The sequence below is a fragment of the Siphateles boraxobius genome, unplaced genomic scaffold (genome assembly GCF_051911475.1).
Source record: "Siphateles boraxobius isolate OS27281-9 unplaced genomic scaffold, OSU_SipBor_1 7, whole genome shotgun sequence".
NCBI lineage: Eukaryota > Metazoa > Chordata > Actinopteri > Cypriniformes > Leuciscidae > Siphateles > Siphateles boraxobius.
In genome coordinates, this window is record NW_027509197.1 from 6,689,904 (window position 1) to 6,716,618 (window position 26,715).

The 26,715-nt window shown below is 39.5% G+C and overlaps 1 protein-coding gene across 3 annotated transcripts in view; it reads right to left on the reverse strand.

Annotated features, from left to right (window-relative positions):
* vwa8 (von Willebrand factor A domain containing 8) overlaps positions 1-26,715 on the reverse strand; it is a 142,617-nt gene that overhangs the window by 15,597 nt on the left and 100,305 nt on the right. For all 3 annotated transcript variants that reach the window (XM_077215719.1, XM_077215720.1, XM_077215721.1), the window contains 4 exons: positions 20,787-20,895; positions 19,309-19,465; positions 6,987-7,095; positions 1,261-1,386 (listed from right to left, as the gene is read on the reverse strand). In XM_077215719.1, the coding sequence (XP_077071834.1) occupies positions 1,261-1,386; positions 6,987-7,095; positions 19,309-19,465; positions 20,787-20,895 (501 nt within the window). The remainder of the gene's footprint in view (positions 1-1,260; positions 1,387-6,986; positions 7,096-19,308; positions 19,466-20,786; positions 20,896-26,715) is intronic.

Sequence of the window (26,715 nt, forward strand, 5' to 3'; positions counted from 1 at the left end):
AAATATGTCATCATGTAAAGTGATCTCTGCAGAAGAAATTAATGATTTCCTAGACTTTAAATGGATGGACAAAAAAATTGATAATATTAAAAAATATCTATATGACAGTAGGCCTATATACGGCAGTTATTCCCTGTGGTATTGAAAATCAATACATTTCAAGGTATAGTATCAAAGTAGTATCGTGACAACACTAGTGTAGGGTGCCACAAATTTTTTAAAATTTTCAAAGGGTGCCTCGACTGAAAAAAGTTTGGGAAACACTGGTCTAGAACACAATCCGGCCAAACCAAAGTTTGTTTCAGGAGATGGAAACAGCTCTCCTGGAAAGTTAGCTCCGGCTGCTTCGAAACACATTCGAATTACTATTGTTAAGTGTGGATAATGTAATAGGTGGGTGTGGCTCTGGGGCTCCGCCTTCTTCGACATTCAGTTTGTCAAGATCAGACGCAGGTAAAAACATGAACACACTGGAGAGCTGCTTTATTGTTGAAACTGAACTTGAAAGCGACACTGACACAGGTTTTCATGTTTAAAGGCCCATTCACACACTGAGAAAGATAACTATAAAGATAAATAGAAAGGTAACTATATTAATGCCCACACCAATGCTGCAGTTTTGTCGTCTGACACTTTAAATGCTTGTGCTCCTTAAAGCAGGATGGATTCTGATTGGTTGTCAATGTGTTTATAGTTCAACAGCTAGAGAAAATCATTCTGAAAGTGATTCCAACAATGTGCTGTTATCGTTCAGTTGCTATTCTTATACTGTATTTAAAATGATTTTTAGAACTATATCTATATCGTTATAGTTATCGTCCTTGGTGTGAAAGGCCCTTAATCATGTAAAACTGCTATTTTATTTTAATGTGTGTTTATTTTGTTAATGAGAGGAAAGCGCTTGGCACATACAGTATTTACATATTCATTTAAATGCCGCTCTTTGCAGCGTGGACGGCGTCAGGATGTTCGCTAACAGTATACTACTGAAAAGGTGTTTCAAACTTCTTATTACTTTTAAGAAAAGAACAAAAAAGAACTTCACTGTGAGTATATCATAGCTTTGAAATTACAGAGTCAATTTAAAAAAAGAAAAGAAAAGAAGATAGATAGGGTGAATTTACATATCATGCTGACCTACAAAATATAAGTAGTTATTTGCTTAAAAAACGTTGTGAATTTGTATTGACATGTGTTCGTTTGAGCAGTTAAAGCCCTGTAGGCGTTTGTCACTATTGTTTAGTGAATGTGAGCTCTCACCTCTGGCTCCAGCTCTCCTCTGCGTTTATAAATGGCCTTCTCTCCTGTTAGGCCGTCAATGATCTTAGCATCGTCCAGCTCGCCCAGAGCCTGATTCCTCAACCACTGCCTCTCCTTCCCTTTAGCCTGAAACACAAACACCATTTACATCTTTCAAATATTCTTCGCGTTATAAGCAGACATCTAACGACATTTTGTGAGGTTCAGCCCAAGCTCTACACTTATAATGGAATAAAAACAATTAACGATGACTAATAAAAGTTGCATACTGCATCTCAGTCGTGACCTTGACCCCCAGCGGGTCCTTGACCTCCTCCGCTTCAAACATGGATCAAACATCAACAAACACCCATAGAAACACTTCCACATGTGGCTCTCATTATATAAGCAAGAATGTCAGATCTTCACGAAGAACAATGACCCAACACCACATCACTACTCATCACTCCACACACACGTGAACACAAGCACGTACAAAGACAGACATACAAGTACACTCAAGTAGGCACATTCACAGACACACACACATCATCCATTATTGTTAGGTAATAATGAATGCATCACATACGCTCTTGTGAGAGTTTCAGACAGAAGTGTGAAGTTACACTGTAATAAAGAGTCATGAGTTGAAGAAACAGCAAAGAGCATGTCGGCACTCCAGGGATTGACTGAATGGATGAGATCATCTGCTCTATTCTGTGTCATATCTCAAGTCTGTGTGAAAAAGAGCTCTAATGCTCCATTTCCACACAAATGCTGCCTGTAATTCCCCTGACTTCATACCTGAATGATGACAGAACTGACTTTGGTACAAGCCAACCAGCCCACAACAAACACAATGCTTTTATTTACGGCAGGGATTCACAAACTTTCTTGTCAGCCGAAACCTATAGACCTAAAACATTCACTTGAATTATCAAACTTTAAGTTAATATTTTAATAATTTAACAACAGCAGCAGCAACAAGCAGCACCAGTTAAACAAATAAAAATGTCATAATTTAAGTAAGTTTTATTATTATTACATTTTTATTATTTAATAAATGATTAACATTTCAACAATTCACAAAACTCGTGAGTCCTGCAGTTTCCCCATGAACACCCAGGGGTTCGCAAACCCCAGTTTGGAAATAATTATATATATGCTATGACCGATAACCATAAAATGGTTATTAAAATTCTATACTATTTTGTCTAAATAAAATAAATAAATAATAATCATACATTAACATCAATTTAACATTTTTCAATATAAAAGTGCACTATTTAGGCATTATAGTGTACATCATGAAAAATGTATATTAATTATGACACATGCTAAAGATTGCATTTAACAGACAACAGAATTGTATATCTAAATGTAAAAATAGTGGAAAACAGCATGAAAATGAAGGTCTCAATATCAGCTGATATGGTACCGATATACTCTTGTTTTAAACTTAAAGACTGCCCAGTGGTGAAAATGTCAGCGTGGTGTTTTTAATATTTTTTAAGACAAACCATGTACAAATTCATAAGTCAACACCATTGCTGAGTATTTTCTCCTTAAAACTGTATTTTCTCAAAAACGCGGTTTGAAATCACTGGTGTTTCTTACGTCACAAACTACCTTGTAACCAATCACGTCAACATGCGGGCAGGCTTTAGCATATCATTAACTATGACTGCTCTGATGCAGTGGAGTCTCAAGAGAAGCCAGATTATCAAGGAATATTTTTCTGTTGATGTGAAAAATTGGGTACATTTAGCAATATATCAGGGGAATTATGTGCATGATGTATATTACAATGTTATGATGAACTATATGCCGTTCTCCACTGACGTTCTGAGATTTCTAAGGATGCTGATTTTCAGAAACCATCAGTGCAAGATGTCTGACTCTAAGATGGTGAACGGGAACATGGTTTGTGTAACATTAGTAACACATTATTAGCTCTTTGATAATGTAGTCAAGTAAAAGGCCAATCATATTAATTAGCGTTATGTGTCCGACGTTGTAGAGAGTGATACATAAAATGCATTATCATTCTGATACATCCACTTGTAGACGAGCCTGTATGAGTGAGTGGAAGCGGGGCAAATTTGCATATTCATGACTCCATATATACTAAATATAGCAAGGGTGTAGAGTTAGATTCAAGCTATTTTAAGGCATGAATAATTTTTTTCCCACAGGAAAATAGTTTAAATATGCCTTTTTGGTGATCAAAGATGGGATTGAATGCATACAATTATTGACTACAGGGGGACTTTAACAAACACTTTTTTATAAAAGGTTTTGAAAAACACCTAACCCTAAGTATATGCAATATAGGGATGTTTGCTTTTGCAAACGCCATTAATAAATGTCCTCAAGCTACTATAACAGGCTTGTGGTCAGAGTCCTGAGAATAATGAGTGTATATACCACAAACTACAGGACAACCCGCTGTGAACACTTCTCTGTCAGGTAGGTGTGTGAATGAGCATGTGTTCAACATGTTTGGGAGAGTCAGTTGTGGAAAATCATATGAGCAGTGATTAGAGAGTAAAGGCAAGGGCCCAAATTCACGGTTTTGCTCTCTTTTTACAGCTCTCATATACCACATTCCTTTGAAAACAGATGAGTTGTTGTTGTTGTTTGCGTTTTTTAAACATAAAACTTAATGAACCAGGACAAGCGTTCACCAATACAACATTCAGAAGTTCAGACAAAATGTACTTGTTTCTCATGATCTTAAAAACTGTAAAAATGTATTTGTAAATGTATTTATTTAATTTAGTTTAGCAGTCAATATATGTCCAGCAAACAATAGAGTTCAAAAAAGTCCTCCTAAAATGTGCCTGCGTATGATTTGTTCATAAACCTAAATTTTATTTTGAATATTTATTTAAATTTTAATTGGAGTGAAAAATTTTCCTATTCCCCCTAAAATGTACCAGTCTATTATTTTATTTTATTATTATTTTCGGAGTTGGAAAACGGAAAGAAAAGAATAAACAGTCGATAAGTGTCCAGCAACTTGCACCTCACGAAGTTGGTTAAAGACTTTATAATTATTATTATTCTCAACATCTTGGAAAGATTAGATGTTTCCAAACTTCTGACAGTTAGTGTATGTTTCGCCATTTTTACAGGAGCAAATGAATAGGCAGTAGTCAAATTACTATCTGGAAAAGATCCCAAGCGGAGAACAGAGGCTCAGGGTGACGTGGAGGTTAACTTCTTCTCAGGACAGGACTAGTACAGAATGATGCCAGCGCTCATCTCGACCACACACATGCCACCGTGGCTGCCAGCCTTCTTCACACACGCTATTGTAGGTGAAAGCAGATAGCGCTGATTTAGAGGACCGGACTGTGAAAGACAGACAGAGATAATCCTTGTCACTATGTTTTCACATAAACACATCTGTCTTTGAGCAAAGCTCCTCGCAACGGGCTGCCAAAGAGGAACCTGATCCTCCCTGTGGCTGGAGCCGGTCCTTCGTTCACACAGCACAGGGAATCCCCATGAGCAGATACAGATCTCAGATCAGAGCCACGGCTTGTTTGGTTGAATGTAGACAGCGAAACTAGCTGGTCTTCAATCAGCATTTTCTGAGAAACTCCACTCGAGTTCTAGCGCTCCATCCACCCACACCCAAACAAAAAGGATCAGACGCGCTGCCGGACATCCTTCCATACAGGCCGACGAGCGCCTGGGTCCATATCGACAGACCAATCAGGAGGGCAGGACGCCTAATAATAATAACAACGCATGTTCTTTTGGACTCACAGGATGGCCCTCTCGTGAGTTGGCTGAAATGCTAAAGGAAAACTGTAGGTGTGGTTACGTGCGTGTGCACGTGCACACTAGAGCTTGCACGAATACTCACTGCAACTAATCAGCTAGTAATCCAGAACTATTCAGCAGGCATATTTTAACCTCATGTAAATGAATCTTGTTTTGTACAGACATTACTGTTTTTGTCAAATTCAGACTCAATGTATCAACTATAATAGTGGTGGCACAGCTAATCGAAGATCAGCCGTTTTCAATCTGCAGAGTGGGAATAAGTGGGTTACGCAATGGCGGTATGTTTATGCCATGTCAAAAAGATATAAAAAAATGTGAATATTAAAATATAAATAGCCTAATTTGTATTAATTTATTTTTGACCTGACACATATCACAGCATTGTTTCCTACACCACTTGTCAGAGGTGGCGCTCCTTGCGGGAAAAAAAAACATACAACTATGTAGTACGATTCACAAATAAATGAGTCTTATGAGATGGTTCTTTTAGAAGATTTGGCTTCTAATAAATCTTTTGCTGAATGAGCTGAACAAATCTCTCAAACTGACTTTGTCACTGCCTGCCGTCAGTGGCATTTTCACGGATGTATTTCCATGTTGTAGACCCCGAATCAGTTTTCTTGCCGCTGAAAACAAACATTTTGGAAGGAAAGACTAAAAATGAGTGGAATCAGTCCATAAAATGCTTAATATTAAAGATGAAGAGCGAGTGCTATTTGCCATCGCAGCTATTTCCCTCCGGCGAAAGCACAAGTGCCAGTGTATCTGGGTTCACTCCACCACAGGCTGTAGTGACGGATCATGTGCGCTCCACTGACTTCACTCCTATTGGTTGTCGCTCCCGAAAGTCGCTCTTCCTCTTAATTTTTTACATAAAGCTAAACATTTGTCGTGTCGCTGGAAACACCTACATCCTGCCGCCAAATATCAGTGTCCCTTGTGTCGCCGGAAATTTCCAGCTCTCTATTGCAATGAATGGGATCGTGTCACTGGTAGTGTGAACAGGGCTTTACACGCAGAGCAGCTACTGAATCAACATGTGCCTCACTAACTGAAAAGTTACATTTAAGTACGTTTTACAATACTTTGCAATGCATAAAATGAATAGTTGAAACAAAGTCGTTATTTTTGTTTTTTTTTGCACACAAAAAGTATTCTCGTCGTTTGATAAACTTAAGATTGAGCCACTGTGGTCACTTGGACTATTTTGACTAACGATGTCTTTAATAACTTTTCGAGGCTGGCAAGTTCAATCCCTCAAGAAGCCTATCGAGGAGTATGGAGGAGTGATCCAGCTCTCAGATTTCATCAAAAATATCTTAATTCGTGTTCCGAATATGAAGAAAGGTCTTACGGGGTTGGAACAACATGAGGGTGAGTCAATACTGACAGAATTTTTATTTTTGGGTGAACTATCCCTTTAATATATAGCATAAACTACCATTTAAAAAAAAAATCTTCTTAAATAAGACACATTAAACTGATCAAAAGTGATAGTAAAGACCATTAAAAGATTATTATTTCAAACAAATACTATTCTTTTGAAAATATATTCAAATAGAAGACATTTTTATTTTAAATTCTAATATATATATATATATATATATATTTTTTTTTTTTTTTTGTTTACAATTTGACTGTTTTTAAGTAAAAGCAGCCTTAGTGAGCATAAGAGACTTCTTTTATTAAAACAATTGACCCCAAACTTTTGAGTAGTCATATGAGCCATATGGTAATGCAATTAAATTGATAAGTAGTTGAGTAAGTTTTCTCACCATTTCGCTAAAAAGTCTGTGGTGTGTCTCGAGATAAATTAAAACCTTTCTAAGAGTTGTAACATGAAAAAGTTTGGGAACCCCTGGACCAGTCACTTCAGCCCATGCACAGGGAAGAAACCAGTATGTCTTCAGCCCACACACACCTGGAGTGGGACTACTAGAGGTGTTTACCTGCAGACTGTCCAGAATGATGCGGAGCGACTGGACCTGTCGTCGGACGGCTCCAGAGAAGCGGTCGTAAGTGGTGGCATCATATTCACTCATCTCAATTTCCTTGAGCCTGTAACAAAAACACAACACATTAGGTACACACTCTGCAGTGTTTACAATTACTGAAGTACGAGTACAGACTAAAGCACCGGCATTATTACAGCTCATGTGAGACTCGTCCCAAGCCGTTTGTGCTACAGACATGAATTCTTCTTCAAAACTGAGTGTAAGCAACCACTTATCAACCACCCTAGAAACTTCAAATTTGTAACCTTAAAAGCATCTTGGTGGTGAGTTTTGTACAGGTAAGAACTACTAACATAACAATTTGTCTTCATTGACATTCTTGCCCTGAGAAGTCTAAACTTGTAAACAATGTCTAATACGTCTTAAAAGAGTGTTCTGGGGCAGAAGGATTTTAGAGAACATTGATCTGTTTAGTCACACATTAAGTACAGCTGTCAAGATAAAGAATAGTGCACACTTGAGAGTAGGAGGTGTAGGATAAACATTTCTCTTGGGGCAAGTCCCTACAGCTCCATGACCAGCACCCACACACATGCAACACCCAGGTGCTCAAAGCCCAGCCAGCCTCAACAGTGTGGGTGTAAGAGGGATGGAGGCTGGAGCTCTGCCAGGTCACGAGTCACCCACGGTGATCACTGCGTCAACGTCACCAAAACATGTCCAGCTCACGTTTCACACACACACACACACACACACACACACACACACACACACACACACACACACACACACACACACACACACACACACACACACACACACACACACACACACACACACACACACACACACACACACACACACACACACAAAGGAAAGAACAAGCTTTCAGGTCGAAATGACCTCCAAATGTCCATCACAATCTTTGAAGGATTACCCCATATAGACTAATATAATACCAATATTAATGATAAAACTGCTTGTTATTGAGGAAAAATAAAAGGAAATATTACTAAAATGTGTGTTTTTTTGTGCATTTTATTTCTTGCATCAAATTATTTTTATACATTAATAATAATTTACTAATTTCACTACTTTTAATTCATCCCGTAGACCCCATTAGTCCCCTTAGTTGGCCCTGTCCCTCTGGTTGAAAACACTGGCTTATATTATAAGAACCCTTAACATTTTTGGCATTCTGAAAATGGTTTCCTTTCTGAATTATCCTTACTATAATGCGCCTGGTGATTTTACTTAAATGTTTTTTTTGGCGGTAATTTCCATTATTCTTAATGATAATTTTCAGTCGATTCTGGAGAGAGAAAATACTTTCTTTTTTCTTTTTTTTTAAATCTGTATGAAAAGCAACAGAGTACTGCAGTAGTAATGTATTTTTGTAGGCCAACCTGGAAGTTAGAATCACACTGGTTCCCTCGACAAATACCCAATAGGATTTTTCCATTTTCTTTTGGATTATTGCAAGGTCTTTGACTAACAAAAGCATATGATTCTTCCATGTTTTGTTCATCATGATACTCAACTTTCATGAATTTTGAAGCATAAATACAATCAGCAGAAGTCAAAAGCTAAACGTAGGCTGTAAACGAACACGGTCGCATGACTTCAACGTCACCATCACTAAGTTTCTAAGAACTCCTTCAGTCTTTGTTTAAAAACATTTTCCCTGAAAGTTCGAGTTATAATAGTTTGCAAGAGCGCGGTTATAAACACAAGAAGGCTGATGACGTTTAATGTCCTTGACAACCTCTACAGTCCCATTTAACCACTTGTTAGTAACCACCTTTTACAAGACAAGTAAAATCTTTAAAAATTCACAAGAGGGTATTACTGATGTATTTTATATTGTAGAATAAAATGTGAAAATATCTTGAGGATTTGTTCACCATAGATCTTATTTCAGGCATTTATCCAAAAACCCATTGAAAAAATGTATTGACTTCAGGATGATGGAACCAGAAGTGCTAAAATGCTAACTCATTTCCAGATTTTGGCCTAAAAAAATATGTCATCCATGCACCACTCTACTATTAAGATGCATACTTTTCTTTCTTTTTTAGTTTTGCAGTTTTATAATAATTTAATATAAATTTTTGCTTTTTTAATAACCTTTATGCAATAAAATAATGATAATTAGGAGGGGTTTTGCTTGTTATGAAAATGCAGAAATCATAACTCTATACAGAAATCCATACATTTGGTTGTTTTTTACTAAAAAAAGTGTGATTTCTCTGCCACTACAGTGAACAAAAAGAACTGCAAATTTAATATAATTTTTCAAATAGGTTTTCTGAACAATCCCCCTGTCAGACATTGGTTGGCAAAACTGATGGCATTGGTTAAGCTAGTTTTGCTGTTTCATATATATATGTATATATATTTTTTTTATATGACCCCCACCATGTTCTTGACAGGATCTGTGAGATTCCCTCCGTCACTTGATGGACAGGCCTCAGCAGAGGTGTTTCTGTCACACAGGTGGTGTGAAGCCAATAATCCCTAAACAGATTCTACAGTTAATCCTACTCTTCAGGACGGGCCTGCATGAGTGTGTGTGTGTGCATGTGCGTGTGAGAGGTGTTTGATGTCATGAGGAGGAAACAGAGTGTGAAGTGTGTCTAGACCGTAGCGGCCCACAGACCTCAGGTGCGCTCACACACCGACACTATCAGACGTGAGATCAGACCAGACACTGTGATCTCAAAAGACTGTGACACTGTGATTCTTTTCAAAAGAAACGATCCCTCACCTCTCCATCACCACCTGGACCAAAAATATCTGGAAAAGCCACAAAAGTGCAGCTAAATTGTTCCTGTGCTACAAAAGATATATGCAACATGTAAGGAGTGCTCTCTTCTTGCTTGTGGTATTATCATTCTCCTTCTTCCTGCTCAGCTTCCTCTCTCACTCACACTCACACACACACACACACACACACACACACACACACACACACACACACACACACACACACACACACACACACACACACACACACACACACACACACACACACACACACACACACACACACACACACACACACACACAGTGGGTTTCCTGTCTGGCCTCTGAAGCTCACATTCTTTGCGCAGTGTTATTGGAGGGAGGACAGACTGCTGCTATTTTCTCCTGGATTCCAAACCCGTCCACAGACCGGAGAGTGAGGTGGCCAGCGTGGCCATGACATAACAGTGTGAAGGAGCAAACGAGAGTGAAAAAGAGCAGAGAATATTTATAAGCAAGTGCAGCAAGTCATAGAAGCAAGTCAAATAATCAAAGCGTTTGTGAGCATAAGAGACCCCAATCCCGAACTTTTAAAAGGTAGTCTAAGCGTTGATTTTTAAATATTCAAAGCTTCATTTTTCACTAAATCATAATTTATTCAAATGATATCATTTTAAATCAATAACTGACCAAATGTTTAATTATTTAAAAATTGTTGTGTTTCATCGGTGGGATTTTAAATAGATGCTGAAACAACTGTATGAAGGGTTACAGCTCTACCAGAGGCAACTCAGCTTTTCCTGCATCATAGAAGGCCTACATCAAAATCGAAAGTTTTTATGGTGGTTGTCGGAGTGTAACATACACTTGCAAAAAAGGTAAATAAAGTCCCACTTCCTGTGGAAACTCCTGACAACTGAGATTGAAATATTGTGAACGTGACAGACAGCATGTAGATTCGACAATGTGAAACACAAAGGGGAAAAATCCCACCTGAGAGTAAAAGAATTGAAGAGAGCAACAGCTACAGTGGCCACGAACACACTGCTTTCTTCTGGAAACAAACTTTGTTGCATTATTTTCCTGTTATCTCTGTAAAGCTGCCTTGAAACAATCTGTATTGTAAAAAGCGCTATATAAAGAAAGGTGACTTGACTGCAGCTAAATTCAGTTGTCAATTCACCTTTTAGTGTTTAATCCTGTTCTATACACACAGAGTTCAGTAATTTACAGGAGTGACAACCAACCTTAAATTCGATGAAGTGTGTACGGAACCGGACAGAACAACTGGAGTAGTTGTTATGACGTACTGTACTATACAACGAGAGATATATGATGATAGATACATCTCTGATGAAAAACATCAACTGTGCTTTAGTTCAAATTGCTGAACACAACGAGTCTTTTGTCACTATAAAATTACTTTGGTCAGAATAGCGGATACCAAACAAGCGAGACGCCAGAAAGTAGCACAGTGTCAATCATCACAATTACGGGAGTGATTTGTGTTCCGTACACACATGTAGCGATAACCTAGGGGACTCACTCCTGCATTTAAATGCGGTTGTCACTCCTGAAACTTTACAGTGTATACGTGGCCAGTGTTACAGAAGAAAGTAAAGAAGAAAATCATTAATTGAATTTCATTAATATTGCTTTAATTGCTATAATCTAATCCATTTATTTGTTTTCCCTGTGTTGGTATTTTGTTGAGTCAGCTTAACTAAGTTTTACATGAGCATTTTCCATCCCCTCTCTGACTCTCAAAATAAAAAATGATGATTTGATACTGTCCCTTTACGACTTCTACATATGTCAATGACTATGTAACTAATTAAGGTAGTTCACACTGTCATTCATCTGTGCACAAAGTGCAGAATAATGAACATTCTACAATTTGCATTCGCAAACAAGGGTTATGTTAATGAGCTCATGGTTGTGATGTCACAAGCACAAAACGTGCTGAAGGAGTCATTCTTGCAGCTTAGTTGCCATACATGATCAGTGTGGACTTTATAAACACTAGAGCAGTGTTGGTGTAGTCTGGCAGTGGACCGGAGTTTGTGTAGTCAAAGACACAACAGTAACAACAAAAAAACTTAATTCTAAATGTTTTTCTGATGCAAGACTTGAAAGACTTGACTGATGAAAGATATGCGTGAAAGAAAGACCATGGGAATATGTGTGTGCCATGGCCAAAACAGCCGACAACCACTACACCAGAGTAACTCTAGTAAAGCCATTTAATTTTATAAGAACAAGAAAAATCCTGTGAAATGTCCCCTTTAAGAACTATTAACCTTTAAATAAAAGAGCTTTGTGCAATCCATTGGCCCAAACAGAGGCCTCCTTGATGGAGAAACACTCGTACTTGCTTCATGTGCGTGCACACACAGCTTAATGAATCACAGCATTCACAGTTATCTGAGATAACTGGGCCCTTTGAAGACCTCTAGTGATATTCTGTGATCTAGAACGTGCTGGTTTTTATGAGCCACTCATTTTAGTATTTCTTGTCCGTTCCAAAGCGTAGTGCTCTCTACACCCTACATAGCATAACTGACTGATTTGCATAATTCTACATCAAAATCTACTCACTTACCTACTTAATGACCAGGTTGATGATCTTATTGTAAATGATTAAAGGTTTTTATGCAATTCCAAAAATGTCTTGTCTTTGTTTTCTTCAGTCTTAATTGCTCTTCCTTTGAAAAGACTTCCGTTTCCTTCTGTCATCACACAGGCCATGTGTTTATTGGACCATGACAACCATCTTAAGCCAAAAACTATTGTTTTAGCAAGCACGCATTTAGTCAGGCTCTATTCTGGCATTTAACGGCACTTTAATGCATAAAGTGGACCGAGTTTTTCGTTACACTCAATGTGTACAGAAATACATCATGTTATGAAATTAAAATGGTTTATGAATGGAAATAAATGTTTACTTTAAATACAAGGATATTTATAATTGACATCTTGATTCGTTTAACAGTATGGATCAGTGTTATTTTAGCATAAATGAGATACTAGTTTAGTTTTTTTATTATATTTCCTTTTTCATTTTAAAGTTTTAGTATTTTTTTTAAAATATTTTTTTGTAGTTTTGTTATTTTTCTTAGTTTAAAAAAATTCTATATAGTTTTTTTAAAATAAATTTTTCATCTCAGTTTTAGTTTTAGCTATTTTAAAGGGGTGGTAAAACACATTTTTTTGAAGGCTTGATTGTGTTTGTGGGGTGCACTCTTACATGTGTTCATGCTTCGTTTAAAAAAAAATTGCATTATCTGTTATATAACCCTACGCCAAACCATCAAAGCCCTCTCAGGTGCAGCAGATGCAGCAAGCCGATGGATATGGGTAAAAAGGGGAGACTCCAACTGGGCCCCTAATACCACCTGCGGCACGTAAGGGTTGAAAGCAGAGGGGGGCACACCTGGGACGCCAGGTGCTGCCGATGAGCCCTCTTGAGGTGTCGTGGGCCTATCATTGAAACACCAGAGAAGGGGGGTGCCCACCTGATGACCCCAATGAAGCTTAAACACCCAGTCTTATCCCACTAAACCATTACCACAGTGAGGAAATCATTCTGATGGATGCGTTGTTACCACTACAGAGAGGAAACCACTCCGATGGATGCATCGTCACCACTCATATTTCTGAGAGGAAACCATTCCGATGGATGCATCGTCACCACTCATACCTCAGGTCTTAAACAGGGGATTGTTTCACCTAGTCCTAAATCATAATTGATCATCTGGATCTACCCAGTGACTGCTGTGAAGAGAGCAGCTGGCAACTAGGGAAAGACCTGGTGACAGCTTGGAAAGACAGCTACCAGGAGGGAAAGACCCCAACGGGCCTGCCCCAGGTTAGCTCCCTGTGGTAGGAGGGACCTGGCACTATTAGTGTACAGGTCCCACCCATCTCTGGCTTAAAAAAGTTCAAGGAAGAAAACACCCCCAGAGTCAGCGAGAGCGGGGGAGGATGATGACTCACCGACAGACTACATGGTTACTGACCCAGGAACGAAACTGACAACGAGAATGATGATCAATAAGACACCTGAGATGACAACACCTACTCCAGGAATTAAGCTCCAGAGGTGTAGATGTGGCTGGACCAAAGAAACATCCTATGCAGGCCTGAGAAGACACCAAGGCTTGAAAAAGTGCTTGCTGTCAACGCAACAGGGAACTTGCATTGACCGTTACTTCTTACGTAGCAGGTTGAATAAGGCAAGTGAAGTTCAGCAGCAGGACCAAACCCAAAGTCTGCAGAACATCAATCCCCCTGTTCGAGAGGAAGAGGAGGAGCCAAGCATAGTTGTGGCCCTCAAGCCCAATTTGCCGCAGCCTACAACTGAGAAAAAAATTCAGGGGCGAAAAACACAGGTCAAGTGGCCAAAATCCTGTGAGAAAAAGGAGTGGGAGACGATTGACACAGACATCAGTAACCTCCTGGGACAACTGAGGGGAACTGCAGTAAAGAAGCTGGAGCGAATGGGAGACCTGATTTACAACTATGGTACACAGCGCTTTGGGATGGCAGAAAAGAGGAAAAAACCATCACCCACCCTGACGAAGTTCAGAAGACAGCAGGAGATAGAACGGTTAGTCAAGGAGAGAAGGCAGCTGAAAAAACAATGGAGAAAAGCTCCAGAGGAGGAGAAGGAGGGAATTGACCTGCTACAGGCAGAAATTAAGAACCGATTGGCAACCTTGAGGAGAGCTGAGAATCTGAGGAGGAGGCGTAAAATGAAGGAGCAAGCGAGATCAAACTTCCTTCAAAGACCCCTACAAGTTTGCAAAAAACCTTTTCACAAAGGAAAAAAGTGGCAAACTCAAAGCATCAAAGAAAGATCTGGAAACTTACCTAAAACAGAGCCACACTGACAGCCAGCGAGGCGGAGAGACAACTCTTCCACCCGATATGCCACCGATACATTCCCCAGAACATCAGCTGGACATCACCCCCCCCCCAGATGGAGCGAAGTGGAGAGAATTGTACGTCAGGCAAGAGCTGCATCCTCCCCTGGGCCCAATGGAGTCCCATACCGGCTGTATAAGAACACACCAGGGGTATTGCGCTGTTTATGGAGGCTAATGAAAGTAGTGTGGCAGAAACAAGAAATTCCAACGGCATGGAGGAGGGCAGGAGGCATCCTAATCCTGAAGGAAAAGGACTCTGTGGACATCAGCAGGTTCCGCCAAATCAGCCTCCTGAACGTTGAAGGTAAAATCTTCTTCAGCGTAGTAGCTAACAGACTAACAGCCTACCTGGAAAATAACCACTACATCGATACCATGGTGCAGAAAGCTGAGATTCCAGGCTTCTCTGGTTGCTTAGAGCACACAAACATGATATGGATTCAAATCCAAACCGCCAAAAAGAATGGAAGAGATCTCCATGTTGTGTTCTTGGATCTTGCAAATGCCTTTGGGTCAGTTCCTCATAATCTCCTCTGGGCTGCATTCCAGTATTTCAGCATCCCAGAAGAAATCACCCGCCTCGTTAAATCCTATTTTCAAGACCTGCAGCTATGCCTAACTACTAATGAGTATACCACAGCATGGCAACGTTTAGAAATCGGAATAATGGCAGGATGCACCATCTCACCTTTAGCATTTACGATGGCTATGGAGGTCATCATTCGCGCATCTCGGTGGGTAGTAGGAGGTCAGAAGCTCAAATCTGGTCTTCGTCTCCCTCCCATCAGAGCCTATATGGACGATATGACCATCCTCACCACAACCAAGGCTTGTGCTAGGCGTCTGCTGAACAAGCTACAGGAGAACATACAGTGGGCTCGGATGGAAATAAAGCCAGGCAAGTCCAGGAGCATTTCAGTCAGCAAGGGAAAGCTGTCGGAACAGCGGTTCTATGTGGGCAAGGAGCCTATACCAACAGTGGCAGAGAAGCCAGTCAAGAGTCTTGGACGTTGGTACCACGCCACCCTCAAGGACACAGCGCAGGTAGACCAGCTTAGGCAAGATACAATGCACGGCCTTGAGAGTATCGACAAGACCATGCTCCCTGGCAGGCTAAAGCTGTGGTGTCTTCAATTTGGGCTACTACCTAGGATGATGTGGCCTCTTACCATCTATGAGGTCTCAATCTCAAAGGTAGAAAAGCTGGAGAGAGTGATCAGCTCATTTGCCAAAAAGTGGCTGGGACTGCCCGGATGCTTTACTAACATAGGACTGTATGGAAGAGGCATCTTGGAGATTCCTGTTTCCAGCATGGTTGAGGAGTTCAAGTGCTCTAAAGTAAGGCTGGAAATGACACTAACAGAGTCCCGTGATCCATGCGTTTCCCAAACAGCTCCTACCCTGGTGACCGGAAGGAAATGGAGCCCAGCTGAAGCCACTCACCAGGCGAAGTCAGACCTCAGGCACAGAGACATCATTGGCAATGTGCAACAGGGGAGAGGCGGCCTCGGATCTGGAGAGAGCAGACCATCGTGGCATAGAGCAGCTCCAGCTCAGCGGCGACGGCTGGTTTTCGAGGAGGTGCGATGGCACGAGCAGGCAACGAGCTGTGCAAAGGCTGTTTCACAAGCCAAGCAAGGGCAGTGGATGAGATGGGAGGGAGTTGAGAGGAGAAAGTTCTCTTGGAGGGAGCTGATGAGCATGAAAGCATTTCACATCAGCTTCATCTTACATGCAACGTACGACGTCCTGCCTTCCCCCTCAAACCTCAACCAGTGGTACGGAGAAGACCCAACGTGTCCCCTCTGTCCATCCCCCGCAAACCTCAAACACATTCTGGTTGGATGCAAGACAAGCTTGTCACAAGGCCGCTATACCTGGCGGCACAACCATGTCCTGAAGTGCCTAGCAGCCACCTTGGAGTGCAGACGACTAAAGAACAATGCCCTGCCTCCTCCATCATCCCATCCTTCATATGCAAGAGAGTTCATTCGAGAAGGGGTAAAGACAGCCAAAGGCTATACAACAGCGGTTAGCGGCCAGCTCGGAAAGGCTCGAGACTGGACATTGGTGGCAGATTTGAACCAAAGGCTTTACTTCCCATCTGAGATTGCCACAACGAACCTAAGACCAGACCTCGTGCTCTGGTCCCCATCACTCCACATCGTGTACATAATAGAGCTTACCGTTCCCTGGGAGGATGCTGTAGAGGAGGCATTTGAGCGCAAGAGACTTAAGTACACCGAATTGGCAGCTGATGCTGAGCAACGCGGATGGAAATCCAAGGTTTTCCCAGTGGAAGTCGGCTGCAGAGGCTTTGTGGCCAAGTCAACCATCAGGCTGCTTAAGGAACTGGGAGTGCGAGGCCAAACCCTACGCCAAACCATCAAAGCCCTCTCAGGTGCAGCAGAAGCAGCAAGCCGATGGATATGGGTAAAAAGGGGAGACTCCAACTGGGCCCCTAATACCACCTGCGGCACGTAAGGGTTGAAAGCAGAGGGGGGCACTCCTGGGACGCCAGGTGCTGCCGATGAGCCCTCTGGAGGTGTCGTGGGCCTATCATTGAAACACCAGAGAAGGGGGGTGCCCACCTGATGACCCCAATGAAGCTTAAACACCCAGTCTTATCCCACTAAACCATTACCACAGTGAGGAAATCATTCTGATGGATGCGTGGAAACCACTCCGATGGATGCATCGTCACCACTCATATTTCTGAGAGGAAACCATTCCGATGGATGCATCGTCACCACTCATACCTCAGGTCTGAAACAGGGGATTGTTTCACCTAGTCCTAAATCATAATAATAATATTTTACCTTTATTCTACACTGCTCTGTTCCTCCTTGTAAAAACTGTCTGATGGTTTCCTGGTTCTATGAAGCCAGTCCCTCAAAACTACGCAATGGGCTCAGATTGGTTAGCTGGTCCAGTGTGCTGTGATTCGCTAACCGCCTAGTGCACGTTTTTCGGAAACGTCACGCCCCTTACCTTTACCGGTAGTTTGTGCCTTTGTGTATTATAAGCAATGGCGTCAATCGGACCCATCTTCACTAATGAAGATGATCGAGCAGAACCTGTTCAAGAACGGCTGTTAAACAACGTTTCAGAGAGGTTAGTTTTTTGTTGTTGTCTCTGTCTCATTACTTTTTAGATACCCTGTAATTAAATTGTACTAATTATTTTAGTATTAGAAAAAATAAGCTTCATAAACAAGAATTTCATAATAATTGTTCTAACAAATTATACTACAGTCCTCAAAGGGATTTTTTTGAGAAAAGACTGCGGATCTATAGTGATCGTTTCTGACTGTATGGCACCGTTACTTTTGTATTTTTAGAACGATTGCACCCAAAACTAACACTAAACACTGGATTTACTACAGTAGCCAAATCAAACACAGGACCATGTTTAGCATGACTGTAGATAAACAAGCATGTAGATAAACAATACATTAAAGCTCCAATCAAAGAATAATTTCCACTAATTCCAAGTTCGCTGTTTGTAACGTTAGGTGTTTGTCAGATAACGTTAAGTATGAATGAGCATTTAACAAACCAGCAGAGCCAAACATCGTTTGTCATTTGTTTACTTCCTTGCTACAACGTACAATTAACAATACGAACTATTACAGGTAAACACATCGACGAAAAATAAATCATACTTACAGGTTGTGGCCCGTAAACAACAGCTTCTGTTCTTAAAGTAGGAACTGCTCCATCTTTCAGAACAAGCCGATTTGCGAATACTGCATTGAACTCGCGAAGATTGTGTTTTTCTCCGTAAAATACGCAGCACAGAGAGCGAGATTTGGGTCATAATTATTATGGACCGGGTTAAAAATAAATTTGAACCATTGATCCCTAACTCCCGCAACCCTAGGAAGGCTGAACAAAGTGGACCTGCAATCTGGATAAAAATAACAGCGTTTCGACGGCATTGCGGCGGCAACAACACTCCTATACCACAACAACTCTTCTCCAAAGCAATATAAAATGGCCTCGCCTCCCTTATTTAGTATTCTCGGAGGAGGGGTTTATTGGGGTTACTGACGTCAGCAACCCTGGAGGAATGTCGTGTAGTCCCTACCGGCCGTTTGCTGTAGGCCTTAGAAATGTATTTATTTAAAAGCAAATATCTCCCTTTGCTTTGAACTTTGAGCGTTGTAACTTTGCAGATGCTATTTATGCTCAAACAGCAACATTACACACTAGCTAAAGTTAGAAAAGTGAAATCGTGTTTTACCACCCCTTTAATGCATCAAGTTAAACTAATTGAAAATGTTACCTTAATTTTCCTACTTTTAGTTAATGTTTAACGTAAAGTAACATGATTTTTATGGTTTTAGTGTGATAACCCTGCCTTGTATCAACCTTTTTTTTTTTTTACTGAGCTCAATGCAGTGCATTATGGGATTGTCATTTTGACAAATGCAATGCATACATTGGCAGCTCAGTAGCTTATAAAACGAAGCCTCACACACACACACATGCTTTCATTGAGACAGCACTGCAAAATAACTGGTGAGATTAACAGGCACTCAGGCAAGAGGGCAAAGGTCACGCAGGGTCAAGTGTAGGCTTTTTGGAGAAATCTGTGTTTGAACTGAGTGAGTGATGAATGAGAGAGACAGATGGGTGTACCTCTGCTTAAAAGCCTTCTCCCCCATCTCGCGTGCTGCTCTCTTCACCTCGTCTGGCACAGCGTCTTTCTCTGCCTGAGAGATCTGGTGAACTTTGTGTCCGGCGTCCAGACGGTAGGGTCCTCCCTTCCCTCCGAGACCTGCTGTATCTCTGCCACCTACACCAACATACAGGCAATTTGTTGAGTTATCACGTAGGTGATTGATAAGCGTGTGTAGGGTACTTGCATAATAACTGGAGATTCAAAAAAGTAAAGGTTCATTTAAATATTTTTAACGAAGACCATCTCCCTTCAAACTTTTATTTAGAGAGCTTGCTTTAAAGTTGATGGATTTATGGGCGCATTTCAAGAAAACATGAAATTATTTAGATTTTTAAATAAATGGTGATTCTCATTAGATTGTATTTATTATGGTAAAACTAAATTCTACAGTATAACAGGAAAGGACATATTGAATATGCATAAATGAAATGCAGTACCGCAAATCTTTACCTGATATATAAATATGGAGTTTTGTTTCCTTGCCACTTTCACCTTTGAATGCTCAGTTGCGGTTCAAAATATGTTATAGTAATATTAGTGACAATGTAACAATATGAACTCATTTGAGCTGGATAATGACAGTTTTTGAGCTGAATTGAATTAACATTGCACTGACTTGAGCTGAATAATGACACAACTATCTTCTTTAGAGCTGCTTAGCCAAATTGAACTCGTTTCATAATTGATGAACAGCAATTGACAGTTATTGAACTGAACTGAGCTGAATAATGACATTATTATCTTTTTTTGCGGAGCCTGTTCATAGCTCAAATAGAATTTGTTTCATAACTGATGAATTTTACAACATCAACAGTTATTTTCCTGATTTATTAATATTCATTTTTTATTACTGTGAAGTTGCTTCAGAACAATCTGTATTTTACTGTATAAACCACTATATAAACAAATGTGAAAAATGCAAGCAATGTATTATTTTAATCGCATTGCAGTAATGAGATTTTATTGCACTATGAAAATGTCACAATTAATTTTTTTAATAAATTGGTCAAAATAAAGTTTTTAACTACTATATACTAACATTTAAATTAAACATTTGATATAATGGACTTATTGTGCACACACATGTTTTTACATTGTAATTACAGCAATTAACTTCTGTGATTATATGTAATTAATTATACAAATTATAGGTACTGGTTTCGTTGTAGGGTTTATACCTAACCATACCAAAGAACCTGTCTCTTACTTAACCCGTATCACACCCCAATAGCAGCAAAAGTGTTTTGCAGAACAACATTAACACAGTAAGTACATTGTACATAATGTAATGAAAGTAGATAGTAGATATTATATCTAATATAAAGTGTGACCACAAACAATAAATAAAAACAAATAAAAATATATATTTTTAATGGTTTTTGGGGGGGTTACTGGACAAGTTTTGTGTTTCACCTTTGATGGGATGTGACTGTACCTGTGCCTCCAGCCCACTGGTTCCCCCCTACATGAGGGGCATTTTTGGGGTCAATCTTGCCATGTTTGGGGGAGCTGACATCTAGGCCACTGTCTCTCTGAATGGTGATCTGAAAAAGAAAGCACTTTCAATAGTGTATGAACATTCACCCATTTGATCTTCATCTTGTTACTAAGTGGAAAAAAAAACTGCCATTTGGGACACAATCAGTCAAAGGGTTATTATGAGGTAAATGAAATCCAAGACAGATTTACTTATCTAGAGTCATCTTTACATTGCAAAGCAAGTGAGTTATATATAAAAGAAAAATGTGTGCTTGCACTGACTTTTTAATGTACCATAAACATTTACTCTGGAATCACAATTGCAGGAAACAATGTATTATGCTTGAAAAATGAATGTTGATTCTCATGCCGAGCTGCCAGGAAACAAGTCACAAACTGAATGACAATGCAAAGTTTGTTTGTCTGACACAGATTTAAACATTTTAAATCAAGGGTCTTCAACCAGGAGTCCACGACTCCTATGGGGACCACCAATTAAAGTTGGATCACACTTTTTTTTTGTTAAAACATGGGTAAAAATATATAAGTCAAATGCTAGGCACCCTCAGTTGATACTATAATAATATCATATTGGATGATATTAAATTGTGTCTTCACTTTGGAGAAAGTGTTTACAAAGTGTTTTTGCAGCGGTGAGAAATGTAGCCAATCACAACATGTTTGTTGATCCCTTTAATGCAATGGCCAATCAGAGGTGTTTGATGATTTAGTCAGAATCCACTCACCGCTCAAGATGCCAGAGTTTTTGTTCATTGCTGAGTTTTGCACGCTCGTGAATCAAACAAAGTGTGGACATTATGAGAGATTCATTGTGTGGTCACCTACATTGATTATAAAGAAACTTTGAGAGATCGCAATGAACTGAGATGAGTGACAGCTTTTTACTGATTATAAAGAGAGAAGATGTTGTATATATATATATATATATATATATATATCCTCATCATTTCAGAAGCATCCTCAGTGATTGATTCCTAATTGGCCATCTCACAGAAAAAAAAAAGAAGTAAAGTTTTAGTAAACCTATAGCTAAAGTTCAGGTAAATATTTAATTGTCCATTTGACAGTAAAGTTAAAATGTGAATTTTAAGTAAACTTGAAGCTAATATTCAGGAGGTAAATGTTTAATTATCCAGCTGACAGTAAAAATAAAATGCATGAGGACTCTGCAAATCCATTTTAATAATTGTGATGAAATTGTGATTATCTCAATTTTAACAATGAAAAGTAATATACAGACAATGATGCATGTGCAACAACAATAACGTGCATAGTTCTAATTTACTGTCTTAACATAATATAACTATCATAATGTGGTTGGTTTCTATTAATACTGAAGGCTATAATAATATAGATCTGTTTGACACATTTTGGATTGGGGCAGGGGTCCCTGCTCCATGTCTTTATGAGAAAGATAGAAAGAAAAATCTCAGCATAGCACAAAGATGCAAAATAAATGGTTAACTGTCACATGGGACATTACTGCTTTTAAGCAAGGCCTCGTCTCACGGTTCATGGGGGGATATCTGGATATCCGATTTTGAAGTGTTATCTGTGTGTGTAGACATATTAGTCTCCTAATGTTGACTTGAAGCTCTCTGAAGCAGGTTTCTACATTCATTTAGTGGCATTCTCTCCCTCTTCTTATCTTCCTTCACACTCCATTAATATCATAAAGCACTGGGCCTCTCTTTAATACCCACGCACCCATCTGGAGGGTTGTGGCTTTCTCATGACCTCCACACACTCCTTTACAGCCTCCTGCTGTGTGCAAATACAGTCTGAACATAACTGCTAGAAACTCCCATGAACGCTTCATACTTGTGAGCGTAGCACTTTGAAGCTTAATTGTGTCTTTGAGAGAGATAGCAGCACAGCTGGACTATTTTAATGTTGGATAGTGAGAGAACAGACACTTAGTGTTTCAAAACGTCCCTTTCTCTCCTATTAATATAAAAGGCAATACTCATTATGCAACGATCCGTCATGCTTTGACTAGGCAAGGTCACTGAACTTGAAGTCTGAGCTTATTAAGACACTTCCCGTTTTACACTGCACACTGAAAGGAAGTACACTTGTAGGGAATGAACAGAAATGTTTTTGCCAAGTCATATGGAAAGGAACAGTTGAAATAAACAGACAATTTTAGAAGCAAGAGGAAAGATCTGCCCTTTGTGTTCCAGTGGGTTAAACAGTCATGCAGGGTGAAAGTTTTGATGCTGCATGAATTAACCTTTAATACTTTTAAAATATGTAATCCAAAAACGATCTAGTCACCCTCATGCCATTTCAAATGTGTTTGACTTCCTTATTCTCTTTGGTGGAAATCATGCTGCATTTTCCAAGCAAAGAAGCATATGGCTGAATGGCATAGAGTATTTTTTATTTATTATTTCTTAAATTCATTATTTATTAATAAAAAATAGTGCCGAAACATACAGAAACAGAGATGTAAAAAAGGAAATTATATAATAGAGAGGACTGTGTGTGAAGTTTAATGTCACTTAAAATATTAGGTAACTTGACCTTCATTTATTTTTGAGTAAATGAATCCTGTAAATCCACCTTTAAATACATGTCTGTCATGTTTTCCTTTTAAATAGAACGGAGAGATAACAAGATCATAGCCAGCATCTTCATCTTTCAATTCTGGAATTGGCACAATATAACAATACATTTCTCCAGTTTAAATATTCACTAGATATGGTGTTTCCAGATACTTTTCTGTGAGTGTAAGTTTACACTCTTTTGACACCTACACACACTTAATCTGATACGAGGTCATCCACTTTCAGTATTTCACAACAAAGTGTGTGTGTGAGAGACAATGTGTCTGAGTGTGTATTAGGAAGAGATATGGCTTACCGATGTTCACGATGAACGTGGCTTAGAGATTAACATTTGCCAATAACTTGTACATAAATGCCACACCAGCATTTGAACAAATAACAAGCCATTGTAGATATCTGTATAAAAACGTGTACCCTATATACACTGCCAAACCTATGCAAAAGAAAAAAACATTGCTCCCCATCTCTACGGAAGATCAGTGACAGTCCTGTTTATGATAAGGAGATTTATGTGTGTGTGTGCAACGTGGCTTCAGATTAGCCAGGATTTAACAGCACAAAGATGAGACACACAAGCATTATCACAACACCCTACTGACATTACAGATTAAAAACAGAGTAGACACACACAGACAGACAGATTTGAAAATCATGAAGATACAAAGACAAAAAGACAGACGGACAGGTGGGTAGACAGACAGTTTGATGACATACAGCTAGACAGGTGGGCAGGCAGACATATAAAGAAGAAGAAAAAGAAGAGAATGAAGACACTGATACAGTGAATGAGATGAGTACAGTTGATGATCATCCTCCATATGGTAAACTAGAAAATGTATATGAACTTCATTGATGTAAGTGAATATTCCAAACTGAAAACAAACGATGGTCACCTAAAACCTTACAACAAAACTTATGTAATTTTTCCTTCATTTTTTTCCCCTTCTTGTCTGTTAATCAATTGTCGATTTTAAGTGCATATACAGGTCCTTCTCAAAAAATTAGCATATTGTGATAAAGTTAATTATTTTCCATAATGTAATAATAAAAATTAAACTTTCATATATTTTAGATTCATTGCACACCAACTGAAATATTTCAGGTCTTTTATTGTTTTAATACTGATGATTTTGGCATACAGCTCATGAAAACCCAAAATTCCTATCTCAAAAAATTTGCATATTATGAAAAGGTTCTCTAAACGAGCTATTAACCTAATCATCTGAATCAACTAATTAACTCTAAACACCTGCAAAAGGTTCCTGAGGCTTTTAAAAACTCCCAGCCTGTTTCATTACTCAAAACCGCAATCATGGGTAAAACTGCCGACCTGACTGCTGTCCAGAAGGCCATCATTGACACCCTCAGGCAAGAGGGTAAGACACAGAAAGAAATTTCTGAACAAATAGGCTGTTCCCAGAGTGCTGTATCAAGGCACCTCAGTGGGAAGTCTGTGGGAAGGAAAAAGTGTGGCAAAAAACCCTGCACAAAGAGAAGAGGTGACCGGACCCTGAGGAAGATTTTGGAGAAGGACCGATTCCAGACCTTGGGGGACCTGCGGAAGCAGTGGACTGAGTCTGGAGTAGAAACATCCAGAGCCACCGTGCACAGGCGTGTGCAGGAAATGGGCTACAGGTGCCGCATACCCCAGGTCAAGCCACTTTTGAACCAGAAACAGCGGCAGAAGCGCCTGACCTGGGCTACAGAGAAGCAGCACTGGACTGTTGCTCAGTGGTCCAAAGTACTTTTTTCGGATGAAAGCAAATTTTGCATGTCATTCGGAAATCAAGGTGCCAGAGTCTGGAGGAAGACTGGGGAGAAGGAAATGCCAAAATGCCTGAAGTCCAGTGTCAAGTACCCACAGTCAGTGATGGTCTGGGGTGCCATGTCAGCTGCTGGTGTTGGTCCACTGTGTTTTATCAAGGGCAGGGTCAATGCAGCTAGCTATCAGGAGATTTTGGAGCACTTCATGCTTCCATCTGCTGAAAAGCTTTATGGAGATGAAGATTTCATTTTTCAGCACGACCTTGCACCTGCTCACAGTGCCAAAACCACTGGTAAATGGTTTACTGACCATGGTATTACTGTGCTCAATTGGCCTGCCAACACTCCTGACCTGAACCCCATAGAGAATCTGTGGGATATTGTGAAGAGAAAGTTGAGAGACGCAAGACCCAACACTCTGTATGAGCTTAAGGCCGCTATCGAAGCATCCTGGGCCTCCATAACACCTCAGCAGTGCCACAGTCTGATTGCCTCCATGCCACGCCGCATTGAAGCAGTAATTTCTGCAAAAGGATTCCTGACCAAGTATTGAGTGCATAACTGAACATAATTATTTGAAGGTTGACTTTTTTTGTATTAAAAACACTTCTTTTATTGGTCGGATGAAATATGCTAATTTTTTGAGATTTTTTGGTTTTCATGAGCTGTATGCCAAAATCATCAGTATTAAAACAATAAAAGACCTGACATATTTCAGTTGGTGTGCAATGAATCTAAAATATATGAAAGTTTAATTTTTATCATTACATTATGGAAAATAATGAACTTTATCACAATATGCAAATTTTTTGAGAAGGACCTGTATGTGTGTCTCAATCAACTCCCTAGCTCCCCAAGTAGTGAATTTCCGCGTATCTTTATGATCCAAAATGTCTTCATTTTGTATGTACAGTGAAAGTACTATATAAAAATGTATACAATGCAATTTACTAAATTTATTTAACATAAATGACACTATATAATATTTTGTTAAATAATACAAAGACATTCTTACATGATTTAAGTGTGGCTGAAGTAAGAAGACAGTGTGCAGCAGTTTGCTTTTTGGGGTCACTGTATGTATAGAAGACTTAAATTAGGGAACAATCTTACGTAACAAGCCTAAAGTAAATGGGTCATCATAGCTAAACTGGAGATGCAAAAGTGGGGCAGATCTCTAAATTAAGCCTTTTATCCAATTTCATATGTATTTATGTAGGACAAATTTTGCTAGCAACCACGGTGAATATAAAACAAATGCTCACACGTCTAAGCAAACTTCAATAAGTACACACTTTCACACATGCAAACAGAACAGGACATAATGCTTTACCATACAGTTTTGGCAACTGTACTTATATAGTTCATTCCATTCCTTATAGACTTCCTTATAGTCATTAACATGACATCTGAAACAAGTCTCGTGTTCTGAAGTGGATGGAATGACTTCTGACTCAGTCTCCAGACAGAAGTACTGGCCGATGTCTAGGATGAGTGTCTCGCTGGCCTTTCTAGCGTCCCAGTGGGCAG